This window comes from Zalophus californianus, chromosome 7, assembly GCF_009762305.2.
Source record: "Zalophus californianus isolate mZalCal1 chromosome 7, mZalCal1.pri.v2, whole genome shotgun sequence".
Classification (NCBI taxonomy): domain Eukaryota; kingdom Metazoa; phylum Chordata; class Mammalia; order Carnivora; family Otariidae; genus Zalophus; species Zalophus californianus.
Genome location: NC_045601.1, coordinates 136,539,672 through 136,556,066, shown reverse-complemented (window position 1 = coordinate 136,556,066; position 16,395 = coordinate 136,539,672). Strand labels below are relative to the sequence as shown.

The 16,395-nt window shown below is 45.6% G+C and overlaps 1 protein-coding gene and 1 pseudogene across 7 annotated transcripts in view; one reads left to right on the top strand and one right to left on the bottom strand.

The window, feature by feature from the left end:
• The window catches only part of KIF13A (kinesin family member 13A), a 204,652-nt gene that overhangs the window by 163,975 nt on the left and 24,282 nt on the right, over positions 1 to 16,395 (top strand). For 5 of the 7 annotated variants that reach the window (XM_027601410.2, XM_027601408.2, XM_027601409.2 and 2 more), the window contains exons 20-28: positions 663 to 812; positions 2,824 to 2,985; positions 3,509 to 3,682; positions 5,937 to 6,088; positions 7,963 to 8,095; positions 8,280 to 8,426; positions 12,456 to 12,494; positions 14,143 to 14,242; positions 15,416 to 15,542. In XM_027601410.2, coding sequence (XP_027457211.1) covers positions 663 to 812; positions 2,824 to 2,985; positions 3,509 to 3,682; positions 5,937 to 6,088; positions 7,963 to 8,095; positions 8,280 to 8,426; positions 12,456 to 12,494; positions 14,143 to 14,242; positions 15,416 to 15,542 — 1,184 coding nt within the window. The remainder of the gene's footprint in view (positions 1 to 662; positions 813 to 2,823; positions 2,986 to 3,508; positions 3,683 to 5,936; positions 6,089 to 7,962; positions 8,096 to 8,279; positions 8,427 to 12,455; positions 12,495 to 14,142; positions 14,243 to 15,415; positions 15,543 to 16,395) is intronic. The other 2 variants (XM_027601412.2, XM_027601407.2) reach the window with 1 other exon arrangement.
• LOC113926784 lies at positions 6,445 to 7,928 on the bottom strand (annotated as a pseudogene).

Here is a 16,395-nt window from a genome sequence, read left to right as displayed (position 1 = left end):
GGACATTGATATTAGAAAAGTAACGTAGAAGTGACCTTGGAAGGGGTGCTAAGTTGAATCAGTCATAGAACATGCGATCCCCACATGGACAGGAACTGAATGAAGAGAACACGTGACATATTCTTAGTTGGCAGGAGTTTTTGCTACATTTCAAGTGAAATGAAATAGAACAAAGCGAATCTGTGCTGTTTGGTCAGTGTTGTGACAAATCCACATGGATGGAGCCAGCATGGATTTCGTATTCGTTAGCATGTGTTCATGCTCCCCCAGCTGTGATCGTGGCTGGGGAGATTACAAATAATTTTAGAAAGCACAATCCATCTTTTTGGATACTAGTAATGGAAAAGAAACCTCGGTGAAAGAAATGAGGCAAAGCACAGGGAATGCAGTGAAAAGGGCTGCATGGGGGGTGTGATAGGGAAGAGAGGCAGTAACTAAGGAAGAGCTCTCCCCGCAGACATCATGTAGTCCCCCAGCTGTCGAGTCCCTCCCATGTGCTACTTTTGTTTTATTTTTGCGACATGATTGTACTACTACTTTTTAAATTTCTTTGGATAAATGCTTTCTTTTTCAAGAAACATTTTTTAAGTGCTAGTTTTAAATAATATTATCCAAGTTGGTGTTTTGTTTCCTACTCGCCTCCCCCACGCCCCCCTCATTAGGCAAAGCGTCTCTGTGGAAAACGAGGTGACCCTTTCTATGAAGCCCAAGAGAATCACAACCTAATTGGCGTCGCTAATGTGTTCTTGGAGTGTCTCTTCTATGACGTGAAACTTCAGTATGCAGTTCCTATCATCAGCCAGCAGGGGGAGGTAAGGACAAGCTATCCTTGAAGGAAACAGTTAAAGGGTGTTTATCTGTCTGTGTGAATCCAATGTAAGTTATTCTCTTGAGGTATATCAGGAAACTAGGGTGAATAGTCAGGATCACTTTCTTCGCTCGTATCAATAGAAACTATCAAAATTAAATCAGGGTTTTTTAAGATTATAAGATTAAAACCATATAAGATTATTATAACATGTTTATTTATGGTTCATGAGTTTTTTTCTTTGTTTTAATCAAATTAGAAATCTTTTGGAAACCAGATTCAGCTCTATCCGCCTATTTATCTCCCTTTAATCTCTTATGTTTGTAATATACTCAAAATTCCTTCCCGGCCCCTGTGCGGTCTTCACAAGATACAACTTGGTAGCATTATTTTGAAATCTAAAGTATTCAAGGAAAACAAGCTTAACCCCTTTTAAAAAACAAAAGAAAACAAAATACTTCACATTTCAGTTACTTATAAGTATTGACCTTATTATGTAGGCCTAAGACATTTTAGAAAATACTCAAGTTCAAACTGTTTGATTTTTATCCATTTCATCAACTGATGTTTTTATTTTAAATTTAGTAACATCGTTATTCTGTAGCTTGCCCTTCCATAACGTGCAGACTTGAAATACTTAGTTATCTCTTGTGATCCTTGAGGCAGGCTGTGAGCAGGATGCCATTCTGCCCAGAGTGAACCAGGAAGCAGAGCCCAGGTTCCCAGCTGTGGCGTGTACGTGCACAGCTCACATTCTGCGTGTGGCAGCCCCCCTGGGGACATTCTGCTCTAGAAGCCCAGTGGGCTGGAATTGCTTTTTCCCATGTGAAAAATGGGCACAGCTCCTGTGGCAAAGGAATCCAGTGACTCAGTTCTTAAGCCAGGGTCTGGGCTGGGCTTTAAGTGTTCCATTCATCCCTCTGAAATTATATTAAAAATGTATTAATTCTCAAAGACCATTGAAAAAAACCTTGAGAACTATTGTCTTCAAACTGATTTCTGTCATTCCCCCTCCTCTGATTCCTCCATATCGGTCTCACTCGTCCAAGACCATTGACGAATTTCTCAAGTCTCTGCTGCCAATGGCAGTTGGGTCTGACTCCCTTTAAAAATGGGCCTTACTATTTAAGACAACAGCAACACTGCCAGGACGTGTCACCTTCACAGCTCCAGCCACTGCAACCTTAACCCATGTTATGAAAGATAACTTGGCCAGTTATAGCGCTCTGAGGGTGCCAAGTGCGGGATAATTCTTGTCCTTCAGTTCAGTTCTGGGCACCCAGCTGGAAGAGGGGCACTGCTAACCTAACTCCTGTCCAGAGGACCACCAGGATGTTGACATGTTAAGCCTTTTGTGGAGGGGGGAACAGCTTTAAAGGAACTGTTTCCTTATAACTTTGTCCTTGTGTTTGCCGTTCCTCCTGGGATGGGTCTCCTTCCGCCGTGGAGCCTGCCTCCACCCTGCTCCCAGCCCGAGTGTGAGTCACATACCCATTCTCTGCTCCCAAGAGAGTAGACTCTCCAGGAGCCTGGTGACCGTGTCTTTTGGTTTACTGTTGTAAATGCAATGTTTCGTGCAGTTCCTGGCACTGGGCTGATTCCTGGATCAGTTTAACCCATCACAACCTGCACGTAGCTCTACTATTTGTCTCGGTAGTCCCATGAGGCAGGTGTTTGGTCAGCAGACTAAATGAAGGAATACATATGAAGTGGAAAATAAACCACTCCAGGTAGAATACGAGAGCTGCCTTTACTCTGTTCATGGGCTGCCGGTAAAGAAGGATGAGAAGGAAGATGACTCCAGAAGGCAAGTGGCAGAGAGGCAGGTTTGGCTCCAAGTCAGGCAGGGTGATTGCAGGGGCAGGTGATGGAAGGACTGACTGTGGAAGACGTGAGTTTCCCATCGCCGGAGCATACCCAGTAGCAGCCCGGGGCCCTGGCGGCGTGCTCTCCATCTCAGGTCAGGCTTGTGCACACGATGCCTGTAACCCACAGGCCTTTGGTCCCTGCCGCAGGTTGCTGGGCGTCTCCACGTGGAAGTGATGCGAGTGACAGGGGCTGTCCCGGAGCGCGTGGTGGAGGATGACTCCTCGGAGAACTCCAGCGAAGGCGGGAGCCTTGAAGTCGTGGACAACAGCGGGGAGGTCGTTCACCGGGTCAGGAAACTGACATGCCGGGTGAGAGGACAGGGTGGGCGGGCGCCGATAAACCACCGTGTTCAGCCAGAGCAGTTCGACAGAAGATCTTGGGAGTTTTTTGTAGAGCGTAGTAAACGATAAGCTTTCTGACCACAAATACCATGGCGGGCAGTACTTTTTCCAGAAGTAGAGCACACTTTCTGATGCCAGTTGATGAAATTTTAAAAAGCCCACGTGCTTTTGGCGGCAGGAAGTATACATTGTTCAAGGAATCGTGCTTTTCTAGTAAAGGTTGCTTCTGTGTCGGAAGCTCAGCCACTAGGAAAATTTGAGAGGATGTGTATGTTTGTTGCCAGGCTCGCGTGCTGCAGTGGTGGTCCTGGTACAGACTGATTATAAGTGGAACCCTTCATGTGCCAGATGTTTTCACATGTCAAACGGATAACTGATTTACGTATTTCAACGCTGACTCTTAAAATAGAAGTTTTGGAAGTAAGCATGCGTAGGTTAATGTTTTTTCTATCAGAATTACATTGCATTTTTTTTCTTTTAATCTCTTTAGGTAAAAATTAAAGAGGCAACTGGGCTGCCCTTAAACCTCTCAAATTTTGTCTTCTGTCAATACACATTCTGGGACCAGTGTGAATCTACGGTGGCGGCCCCGGTGGTGGACCCCGAGGTGCCTTCGCCTCAGTCCAGGGACGCCCAATACACCGTCACCTTCTCTCATTGTAAGGTATGGGCACCATTACAAGATGAGTTACACGGGAGGCAATGGACCTGGGTGCCATTCAAAACTCTCCTTGTAACTTACAAGTTCCCCCCATAAGAATGTTTAATAAAGGTAATATGTGTGTTGCACTTTTTAACCTCAAAATGTACTTCAGTACAAATTCAGTTGTTTTGTTTTTTAAAGATTTTATTTATTTATTTGACAGAGAGACACAGCGAGAGAGGGAACACAAGCAGGGGGAGTGGGAGAGGGAGAAGCAGGCCTCCTGCCGAGCAGGGAGCCCGATGCGGGGCTCGATCCCAGGACCCCGGGATCATGACCTGAACCGAAGGCAGATGGTTAACAACTGAGCCACCCAAGCGCCCCTCAGATGGGAAGTTTTAAAATAAAATCTGGGGGTGCCTGGGTGGCTCGGTCATTAAGGATCTGCCTTCGGCTCAGGTCGTGATCCCAGGGTCCTGGGATCGAGCCCCACATCCAGACTCCCTGCTCAGCGGGAAGCCTTGTTTCTCCCTCTCCCACTCCCCCTGCTTGTGTTCCCTCTCTTGCTGGGTCTCTCTGTCAAATAAATAAATAAAATCTTTAAAAATAAATAAATAAAATAAAATAAAATCTGAAAGCCCTTTCCCTGAAGTCTTAGGCCCTAGAGGTGTAATGGCTAGTGACATTTGTATACATTTTCATAAACTATTTTCTGTGCCCTCCAACTTTTATCTGTGTGTGGTCAATATATGTTCACACAGCAATGGGCATAGATACAGTCTCTTACCATCATGCATGGCATAACGTCTTTAGAAATTTTTTGTTTTATAAAAAATGTGGTCACGTTATGTATATTGCAGAATTAGACCCTTTAATATAGGTGAACCTCTTTCCAATCTTTGGAATATGGTATAACACTCCAAGCATCGTATTCTAATGTGCCAAATGAGTTTTTAAAGAAAATGTCAGTGGACAAGGTGAATTTTTGGTGACTGTTGCTTGGCCTTGTCGTGTGACCATCAGCCACCCTTCCTGGTTTTCACGTCAGACTGCCCACAGGTTGTTTCTGACTGACAGACAGACACTACGTTCTGTTGTAATTTTGTTTTTCCTTGCACAATTCTTAACAGATACTCCAAATCCTTTCCTTTGGAAATTGTGCTTTTTCTCTCTGGCTCTACACCTATCAAATTTCACATAGGTAAAAGACTGTCAAGTCTTTCTTTTTCTGAAAACAAATAGTCCACTCTTTTTTTTCTTTCACCTATATTCACCAAGTCTGTTTCTCAAAATCCTTGTGAGTTACTTTTTGGTTATTGTTGTCTGAATACTCTCTTAACTAGTCCCTGTCTTTCTTTGGATCCACAAAGCTGTTCCTGTAGAAGGATGAAGCCTAAATTTTAAGTACATTCTGGTTAGCAACTATTTTCATAAACGCTAGTCACAGAGACCTTGGATTCACTGTGTGACCTTGGATTCACTGTGTGAACTTGGGGTTTTTTTCATCAATAAGATGTATAGATTGTACTAATTGATCATTAGTTTGTTTTCCTTCTAAAATTCTGGCTCTGTCTCCAAATACAATAAGTAAGAAGGTAAGTAGTAGAATGTTAAATCAACACAGCACAGGTCTTTCCAGAATTGAGAGCTGTGGAGTTGTCTTCACCAGAGACTTCACTAAGATGCTGCTGGGAAGATGCTCGGCTTGGCCCCTTGCCTGCCACTTTGTTCAGGGTGATTTCCATACTCCGCGGTCCACTGGGCGTTCATTTCCTCACACTCCTCTGTCTGCGTTTCATGATGAGGAGCTGGAGCAGGGGAGTTTCAGAGCAAGAGCACAGAATCATGAAGATAATCATAGGAAATTTAATTCTGTTCACAGTCTCCCAAGCCGTAGCAAGGAGCAATCAGATGTTCTTTTTTTGTGATGTGCTGATTAGCCTATGGTGGCGGGAGTTCTGAGTGGTCCTGCAGAACCACGAAGGAAGCAGGTGTGAGGTGCGGATTCACTCACAAGCACCGTGATGCAGGACAGGACGCTTCCTTCAGTGTCCGCCCTGATTAAAGAAGGGAGTTGCACTCAATCCCTCCTTCCTTGCTAGTATAAGAGCTAGTATTCCGGGTTTTTAAAACAGCACAGGTGGTTTTCAGGTTGGGATCAGACTAACCCACCTCCAAAGTGGATCTCTACACGATGGAAAGGTAAAAACGGAAATTGCACAGATTGCTCGGTGCGTGATTCTCGTTGCTCTTCCCTTGCTCCCACTTGCCCCAGGACTACGTGGTGACAGTGACAGAGGAGCTCCTGGAGTTCCTGTCCGATGGAGCCCTGGCCATTGAGGTGTGGGGCCACCGCTGTGCTGGGAACGGCAGCTCTGTCTGGGAAGTCGACTCCCTTCATGCGAAGACGAGAACGTTGCATGACAGGTGTGTACTTGGCTGAGCTGATGCAGGCTCAAGACTGGCACTAGGCCAGAGGGTGAGAGTAGGGGTCCCCGGTCCTGCCTCCTCCTTGGTGAAATGGGAACAATAAAAGGAACTAGCAGGCATCAAGGACATCAGATGGGGGAAGGAAAGCCTTTTCAACAAACAGTACTGAAACAACCGCGTATCTGCTGGGTCAAACCCAACCTGGATCTTGGCTTCACATGATACACAAAACTTATTTTGAGATGGATCAGAACGTTTCATGGGAAAGATAAAACTGTAAAGCTTGTAGAAAAAATAAAAACAAAAACCAGGAGGATATTTTCCTTTTTTTTTTTTTCTCTTTTTGGAAGCTTTTATAAAAGTCTGTATAGAGCAATATTTAGACTCCAGATTCGGCTGCCAAGGAGCACCTGTTGTGCTGTGGGAACTGGCCGGGGTGTGGCAGGCTGCTCCAGCTTCCCATGTTCCACAATGGAGGTGCTAGGCAGTATCTCACCTTTGGGGTCCCCAGTGCTCACATGGTGAGGCACAGACCTCTTAGGGCCTGTCTCATCACAAGGGTCCCAGGGAAGCACAATCTTCACTTTGTTGCCCAGCACATCCTGTCTGAGCAGCAGTTGACAGGGTCCCCACTGGTAAGCATCAGGCCAGCCACAAACTTGCTGGATTTGGCCCTCTGTCCTCAGAGTTTCCTGGACACCAGGACCTCATTGTTCTTTGACCCCACTCTCCACGATGAACCACTGCACGCCATGGCAGACCCGCCACACAGCAAGGCGTCCTAGGAGCTGGTCACGCAGAGACTTGGCCTGGGTGATAGCACACGGACCTCCCATGGCCACCTTTTTAGCATAAAGCTCTCCACTGCCCTCGGGGAAGCCAAACCTCTACTGAACCGCTGCGGTCAGTTCTCAGGTCCACCAGCCCTTTTCCCCAAAAACTGCGCATCCTGGTAGCCGAGATCATGATTTCTGTCCCGGTTCCTGTTACTCGTACCTCAGCTCCAGAGTAGCCATCCTCAGCCACCTCCTCAGTGAGAAGCTCATTCACTTGAGCTTTGAAGATGCCATCGGCCACGAGCTTCCCCTTTTGGAAATTTGCCCCGTCATCTTGCACAGGAGGATATCTTCTTGGAAATTTGATCCTTTGCCTTTTCTGTGACCTAGCAATCTACTCCTGGGTATTTCCCCAAGAAAAATGAGAATGTAAGTCTGTAAACAGACTTGTTCACAAATGTTCATGGCAGTTCTTCTTATCCCCCAAACGCCAACAACCCAAATGTGTGAGAACGTTTGATAAACAAATTATACTACTAGTCATGTAACGAGTATTATCCAGCTCTGTTAACAAGGAGAAGGACAATGGATACCCATCTGAATGAATCGCAAAAACGTTACGCTAAACCAAGAAAGCCAGACCTAAAAGGGTACGCATAAATGATTCCCTTTTTATGAAATTCTAGAACAAGCAGAACTAATTTATAGTTACATGGCCGCTGCGGGATGCTGTGGGTATTGAACACGAAGGGGCGTGAGCAAACTTGCAGAGGCACACGATGGGGTAGTGACAGAGGTGTCTGCATTTTCTTTTTCTTTTTTTTTTTTTTTTAAGATTTTATTTATTTGAGAGAGAGAGAGAGCCTGAGAGGGGGGAGGGTCAGAGGGAGAAGCAGACTCCCCGCTGAGCAGGGAGCCCGATGCGGGACTCGATCCCGGGACTCCAGGATCATGACCTGAGCCGAAGGCAGACGCTTAACCAATGGACAGCACGATGTCCAGCCCATAGTAAGAGCTCGGGGTGGTGGCTCCTTCCTGTTGCTCGTGATGTCCCTGGGCATTGACGTTGCTGTCCACGGGCACGTGTTTGCACAGGTGGAATGAGGTAACACGGAGAATAGAGATGTGGCTCTCCATACTGGAACTGAACGAGCTAGGAGAATACACCGCAGTGGAACTTCACCAGGCAAAAGATGTCAACACGGGAGGCATCTTCCAACTCAGACAGGTACTAGGCTTGGTTTTCTTTGTTTTTGTTTTCTCTTTGTCCCACTCTTACACACCGTTTCTGGGAATTTTCTAATTGTGGGCTTCTGTATTCCCTGATTCTCTTCTCTTCCTTTGTCCTGTTCCCCCATTCCTTGCCCTTCCCACTCCTGGCACCCTCTGCCCCCACCCCCCGCCCTCTGCAGGGTCACTCCCGGAGGGTGCAAGTCACGGTGAAACCCGTGCAGCATTCCGGGACGCTGCCACTCATGGTCGAAGCCATCCTGTCTGTCTCCATTGGTTGCGTCACTGCCAGGTCCACCAAGCTGCAGAGAGGGCTGGACAGTTACCAGGTAAGACCAGCACATTGGAAGTAGTCTGCAGCGAGGACCAGCGAATGCATAGAAAGGTAGTCAGTGATCTGGGCTCGAGACCTTTGGGGAATATGACCGAACTCCTTGTCCTGACCTTATGTGTAGCCCTCCCTTCACATTTCCATCCATTGCCTTTTTTACGAGATTTGTGAAATACTATACCAGCTTAGTGTTGATTAGTAATAATTTTATTTGTAAACACACATATGAATGATATGTTACTCATTTACTTCAGGCAGATTTCATTTTCTGTCTGGCTCCAGTTAGGTTATGTTGGATATTTGGCATGGCTGCCTGGCCCAGTCCACTTTTATTAATATAAAATTGCCCCCGTACACTGGCATAATTTTTTTTTTAAAGATTTTATTTATTTATTTGACAGAGACACAGCGAGAGAGGGAACACCAGCAGGGGGCAGGGGGAGTGGGAGAGGGAGAAGCAGGCTTCCCGCTGAGCAGGGAGCCCGATGCGGGGCTCGATCCCAGGACCCTGGGATCATGACGTGAGCTGAAGGCAGACGCTTAACGACTGAGCCACCCAGGCGCCCTGCGCTGGCATAATTAAGCAGTTCTTTGAAAGCTTTCCTTTTTTTTTTTTTTTCCCAATTAAAAGTTGTCTTCATGATCATTTTTGTCCATTAAATCCTCCTTTACTAAATCTTCTGTTCTCATTTTAAAATTAAAAGATTGGGGGGCACCTGGATGGCTCAGTTGGAAGAACATGCGAATCTTGATCTTGGGGTCGTGAGTTCCATATTGGGTGCAGACTTTATTTTTTAAATAAATAAGTAAATATTGGGCGCCTGGGTGGCTCAGATGGTTAAGCGTCTGCCTTCGGCTCAGGTCATGATCCCAGGGTCCTGGGATCGAGTCCCGCGTCGGGCTCCCTGCTCCTTGGGAGCCTGTTTCTCCCTCTGCCTCTCTCTCTTTCTCTCTCTCTGTCTCTCATGAATGAATAAATAAAATCTTAAAAATAAATAAATAAATAAATAAATAAATAAGTAAGTAAATATTTATAAAAAGTGAAAGATGAAAACATCAAAGAATGAATCTTCATGTTACCAACCCCATCTCTTCATCACTCCGTGAGAATGAACTTTGAGATTAGGAACTTGCCCTCAGTGGCCTGAAAGAAGGCATGTGCTTTCGCTCAGTCCCCAGTTTACTGTCAGGTATGAATTAGGGGAGGAATCAGCCCGTTGAACTCTGGCTGCCTCACTACCACAGGAGAGAGGGAGCACGCCCTGTTGTGACGTTTCTCTGTGGCGTCTGGGCAGAGGCCCAGCCTGTCTTGAAAATGATTCATCTTCAGTCTCAGTTTCCTTGCACTCCCTGGCATTCAGGCAAAGACTTTCTGAAAGCCAGAAGGAACACTGGCTTGGCCTATGAGGCCTTAGGAAGGCATAGTTTTGTCAAACGCTGCCTTCCCTGTCCCAGGCCAAAATTGCCCCTGGTTCTCAGAGCCGGAGAGAGTATGAAGGAAGGCCTGAGGACAGTCTTGTCTTCTAGGGTAGGCTTCTCCCCCAGACTTTTCCTCATGTCTGGAGTAGGAGACTGGGTTATATGGATTCTCATCCCAGCTCAGTCCCTCACTCAGCCATCAACTTTGGGGGGTGCTGCCGGGCCTGGTAGAGAGGTCGCCAGCCTGGAGCCAGGGGACCTGGATTCTTCAGTCTAGCACGGCCTTCCTGGTTACCTTGTTGGGATAATGCAAACCTCTCGTTCCCCTTCTCTCTTCTCCAGAATGATGAAGGAGACTTAATAATTCCCTGAGATCCCAGTCTATACTAAGATTTTGTGGCTTAGTAAATCTCTCACCTTAGATAGAACTCTGAATTTACATCCTAAATCAAGACCTATAAAACAGGGATCACCAACTGGCTCATGTTCCCATTTGAAGAACCTTATAAAGATTGATTATTTGCACTTCTAAAACTGCTCTACCTCCTAAGTTAAAACTCGTTTTTGTCAAAATTCGAGCTTTCCCCAGTGCTAAATGCTCTTTAAAGAACTTAGTGCCAGTCATGCAGATTTAAACTGTGACGATTTCGGGGCGCCTGAGTGGCTCAGTCATTGAGCGGCCAACTCTTCATCTCAGCTCAGGTCTCGATCTCAGGGTTGTGAGTTCTCAAGCCCCCTGTTGGGCTCCACGCTGGGCATGGAGCCTGCTTAAAAAATCAATCAATAAACTGTGGCTAATTTTTTTATAAAGATTTTTTAAATTTTATTTATTTTGGAGAGAGAGGACAGAGGGAGAGGGAGAAAGAAGTAGACTCCCCGCTGAGCACAGAGCCCGGTGTGGGGCTCGATCCCATGACCCTGAGATCATGACCTGAGCCGAAATTAAAGAGTCGGATGCTTAACTGACTGAGCCACCCAGGCGCCCCTAGACTGTGACTATTTTAAAGCTCTTATTTTTCTTTGCAGCCATGCTCAAAGTCACATCCAGAACTTATTTTGTTGACGTAGTACTTTAGAAATATTCTGATGCAGTAGCTCAAGCCAGTCCAGAATATGCTGATTTCACAAGTTATACATCATGAAAGCTCAGGCTAGTTCTCAGTTAATAGAAGAATCTCCCTAGTCTAGAAAATAGTAATGATAAACTCAAGCTACTTGTACTTTATTCAGTAATATGGGGAATTAAGTCAAGAAAAATTACTTCAGTGGGTATCTGGCTGGCTCAGTTAGTAGAGCATGGGACCCTTGACCTCAGGGTTTTGAGTTTGAGCCCCACATTGGATATAGATATTACTTAAAAAATAAAATCTTGAAGAAAAAAGAAAAAGTACTTCAGTATTAGGCATGCATTTAGTAAGTTAGTTACTCAAATGATAACGGTGGGTTCCAAACTTAAAAAAAAAAAGTGGATTTTGAAATCTATGCAGAGAATGTTTAACTGTATTTTTAAAGCACTTTTAAAAAGCAGTATATATTGAAGCATACTTACATATGAGAGTAATGTAATTATATTTTTAAAGCACTTAAAAAAAAAAAGTTTGTCTTTTTATGACTAGACCACTTCACTGCCTGTTTGAATATTAACCCTCCAGTAACTAGAAAAAAGCCAAAGATGATCATTACATGGGCCAGGGTTCATATTGAGTAGAACCTGCCTCCCTGTAGATGGTTATTTTCCTACAAATGGGAGTTTCCTTATTCTTCTGTCTAAGGAAACCTGTCTCAACTAAATCCTTTTATTCTCAACATGGTGGTTTTGTTTTGTCAAATGTTTTTGCCAGAATCGTTACTTTATACAATTATTGTAAACTCTTGCCGTGGGTTTAGGACAGTTCTGATTTTTCTCAACTGATTGGTATGATGCTAACATAACCAGTAATGGACAACAGTGGATCCAGTATTCAGCATGGCGGGCTGTGTTCTTGAGACCGTTGTACGCTGAGGAAGCCTGTCTGTGAATAGCCTGAGGCTCCCGGTGGGCTTTCACCTGTGAGGATTTCCTCAGTGCATGTGGTGTGGTGCAGGGGGAAAGGACACTGAGTGGGGTGACTAGCAGCCTGGCACCCCATCCTGACCCTGCCACCATTTGTGTGATCCTTGGGTTAAAACATTTCATCCTCCGGGGCCCCTTCTGCCTCACAGCTAAACTAAGAGATTGAGCAGGAGAGTCTAGTTCTACCATTTTGTCCTTCTGAGTCCGTTCCAAATCTCAGATAGCCCACCCAGAAATGCATATGCGCCATTCGCATAATGACAGGGTAAGGCCTGGCCCAGTGAGGGTGATTCCTAGTCCCATCGAAGAGAGTTCTTGTTTTTTTTTTTTCTTAAATGGTTGCTTTCTTTATTAAAAACATAACAAAACAAAACTCAAATTCTTAGAGGCGAGTGAATTAAATCCACTAAACCTTGCAATTCATTTAAATGTTTTATTATGCTGGGTGTTCCGTGTGCTGTCCATTGTAATGTGTGTGTTACGCTTAAAGAATTACCTGTGTGCTGTTTGAGAAACAAAAATGCATGTCCTTTGTGTTTGTTTTTTTCCTCCCAGAGAGATGATGAGGATGGTGATGATATGGATAGTTATCAGGTATCATCGTTGCTCTCGTTCTGTGGCATGGGGCACAGCTACTGCTAATGGCTAGCATCTGCAAAGCACAGGGCAGGGAGGAGGAAGGAGGATCATGGAGCAAGAATATGTAGACGCTCACTCGCTTTGGATTTGCTTTAAACATAATCAGGGATACAATACTAGTGCCATAGATTTCTCCGTTCAGACTGTACGATCGGATACTGCATTGCTGCTCTGCTATCTTGAATTAGCTTGTAAAGACTTTCGAAGCAAGACCATTATCACTGTATTAAGTTAATGATTTTAAAAACCGTGGAATCGTCCATCCACAATCTTTCAGTTGAACCTTGTGTTTTCTATGCAAAACTGCACTTCGTGCCTCACGTCCAAGAGAGTAGGACTGTTCTAATACGCAGTTTTAGTTTAAAAGTCTCTTGCTGGATAGGAAATTGAAAACATGTCATGCACATAGTTTAGTTTGGGTTAGCCAGCTTCTTTCTGTCATTAGGACCCAGCTTAATTATACATAACTTGGAGAATTTAAATCTCAGCTTTTTCTTTTTGGAAATTCAGGAAAAAAAAAAAAAAAAGGCACCTGTGAACTCATCCCTAGTCGGCACTGGCCAGCCTCCTGTCACGGAATGTGGGGTGACAGGAATAGGCAAGGCAGCAAATCAAGGTGAAGTTTTCTGGGTTTGGTTCCCAGTCTTTATACTCATTCTCCACAGTTTTCCCGGGGTGCCTTCCTGTATGTGAACTGTGGGTACATTGCAGATAGAGCCTCAGAAGTCCCCTGCCGTCCGCTCTTAATGCCACGTCTTAAGGGTTAGACTGGAATGAGGCAAGTCAGAGAGCATTTTGAGTAGAATTGATGGGTTTCTTTCCCTCATAACTTTACTAAGAAAGAAAACAAGCAAACGAAAACCAGCTTCAAGGGTGAAATCCCAGTCTCCCCTTGGATCTCAGCAATGCTATTAACTAACGTCCTGCTGCTGTCTGTGCGCTTCCGGCCACGTTGTTCACGGCCAAGTCCCAGCGGCTGCTTCTGGGAGTTCTTAAAGCATGGCTGGCTGCATGTTGGCTGTTTGCATGGGAGATTTTTGGTGAGCCTTATGGTAGTGGTTGGAGGTAAAATCTTGGCAGCAAGTTTGAAAGGTTCTCTGCTGATCTGTTCTTTGCATTTCGGAAAATACATGTTTCGAAGCCATTGAACGATGAACTATGAAAATGCCTGTTTTCTCTTTTTCCGTTCCATTCGCTGTTCCATGATTTGGGCTCTGTTCATGGTGTCCTTCTGCTTGGAATCACACATCCTTTAAATGAATAGCTCTGATTTAAACACACACACACACACACACACACACACACACACACACACACACACAAGAATCATCCCCACAGCTGGTGTAGTTTGAGCTTCTCTTGCTTTTAAGTATAATTATCCTTTTGGCAATCCAGGGGCTCTGATTTCTGAGTAATGGGTTCCTTGATCAGCATGCTGTGTTTCTGAGGCCTCTTTGCTTTCTTGCATATTAATCACACAGCGGTGTTCAATGGCCTTTCCGAATGAAAACTTTCCTGATCCATGTAAACATCTTTGCTTAAAAAAAAAAAAAAGAGTCGTCTATGTATTCTACAGGAAAATGTTTTCCCTCCCCAACATCAGGAAGAAGACTTAAACTGTGTGAGAGAGAGGTGGTCTGACGCACTCATCAAACGACGAGAGTACTTAGATGAGCAGATTAAAAAAGTCAGCAATAAAAAAGGTATGTGAGATTAAACTCTTTCCCGGGAGTGGCCTTTTCCCTTCTAGACAGTGGTCGGAACAATATGTTCTTAGTGTTCTGACCTCATAACAATTATAGACAGTAGTGACTCCTTTGGCATGGTATCGGATTGGAAAGTAATAAACGTTCATAAGCCTCTGAGTGAACTGTGACGTTAAACGTTAAACTCGCATTTAGTTCTGAAGAATGCAAATGCCATCAGAACCCACGTGTCCTTATGAGGCGTTCCGGGCTCCAGACCTGGGACTTGACAGCAGCTCTCGGGTCACACGTGGCAGGTCAGCACCCAGCTCCTGTCGGGCGGCAGCGATGCGCTCAGCTGGTACAGGTGGGCCTCCTGGCCACTCAGCTCCAGGGACGCAGTTTGCTTTTGCTGGTGGCAGCCATGTGGGCTCCAGGGTAGAGCTATGTTCTTAAAACCCTCAGTTTCTCACCCCAACTTGATGGTCCATGCATTGTGGTGGGTTTTGCATCAAAGGACACATTATGAGTGTTCATCCATTTCAGGTAGAAGTTAGCAAAAGCTCCCCGCTCAGTAGAACATCTTGGCTCAGCGTTCTTGATGTCAGTTTGTAGCAGCTCACGCTGCTGATGGAAACTCGCTTTGACTCTACCCAGATAGCTCCAGGGTGGAATTATGAATCAGAGGGTTTCAAAATATGTTCTGTAAAGTCCCTTTAGTAAGGAACATAAAGGACAGTAAAGTTAGTCTTACAGAGTGTGGTGTGTTTTAATCCTCTGTACAGTAGTGTATAGTTTTATAATGCAGTGTCACATCCATTATGTCACTGGCTCTTCCCAACAAGAGTGTAAAGTAGACGTGACTTGTGTGAGCCCTATTTGATGGGTTAGGAAGCCCAGACTTGTCTGTCGAGTAACTTCCACAGAGTGCAGACCCAGGAAACATAACCCGTGTTCTCATCCTGATGCTCTCTCCATTTCCCTACCCGGAGGTCCATCAAGTGAGAATCCTAGCCTCTCTGAGCTTGTCTGGGTGCTCAGGCTGGAACTTCAAAGCCTCCCATCCTCTTTTGGAACATCATGGATGTTCCAGCCACTTGGGTATGTCACCAAGTGAAAACCTGTTTGTTTTAAGTCTGGAAATTGTCTTTTCCCCCGCCTTGGTGCTCATCCCCTCATTTTGTCCTGCAGAGAAGACGGAGGACGACGTGGAGCGGGAAGCCCGGCTTGTGGAGCAGTGGGTGGGCCTGACCGAGGAGAGAAACGCCGTGCTGGTGCCTGCCCCCGGCAGCGGGGTCCCTGGGGCGCCCGCCCACTGGTGAGTGGCCTGACAGGGTGGGGCAGACGGCCTGCACCAGAGTCGTGCGAGTGACTTTCCAGGACTGTCACGGTCCATGCTGAGTGCCATGAGCTGCTCAGGGAAGGACCACCCATGTCTCGTGCCGCCTTCCCTTTTTCCTTCCCCACGGCAGCCAGCTTCCTCTCCCAGGAAGCCGGGGAGTGTCTGTTGATTACCTGGCCAGGAAGCAAATACCACACTTCTCAGTTTCTCCACATGAGCAACTTGGACAGGGTTTCCTCATCCCCAGAAATTCTCTTATTTCGGCTTAAAAGAAGGGTGTATCCAGAGTCTGCTTGAAGAGGGGAGAAGATACATGTTCTTCCTGGCCTTCGTGCCTGCTCAGTTTGGTCCCTAGCAGAGAGTCAGGTCCTGAGCCCTAAGTAACCATGGTCAGTCAGTTGATTAATCAGTCCATCCCAGTGCTCATCAGAAACAGCATGTTATCCTAGGCTCTGGAGTCAGATAGATCTGGATTGAGTTTCCAGCTGCAATGTTAAATGTCGTTAACTTCTCTGAGGCCTTGTTCTTTTTTTTTCAAGATTTTATTTATTTGAGAGAAAGAGAGAGAGAGAGAGCAAGAGCAGTGGGGAGGAGCAGAGGCAGAGGGAGAAGCAGGCTCCCCGCTGAGCAAGGAACCCGATGTGGGACTCGATTCCAGGACCCCGAGATCATGACCTGAGCTGAAGGCAGACACGTTACCGACTGAGCCACCCAGGCGCCCCAAGGCTTTATTCTTAATCTATGAATGGAGCCCCGTTTTTGGTACTGTTGGAAGGATTAGAGATAATGTATTAAAAACACCTTGTTGGTGCCCATTTGTTAAGTGGTA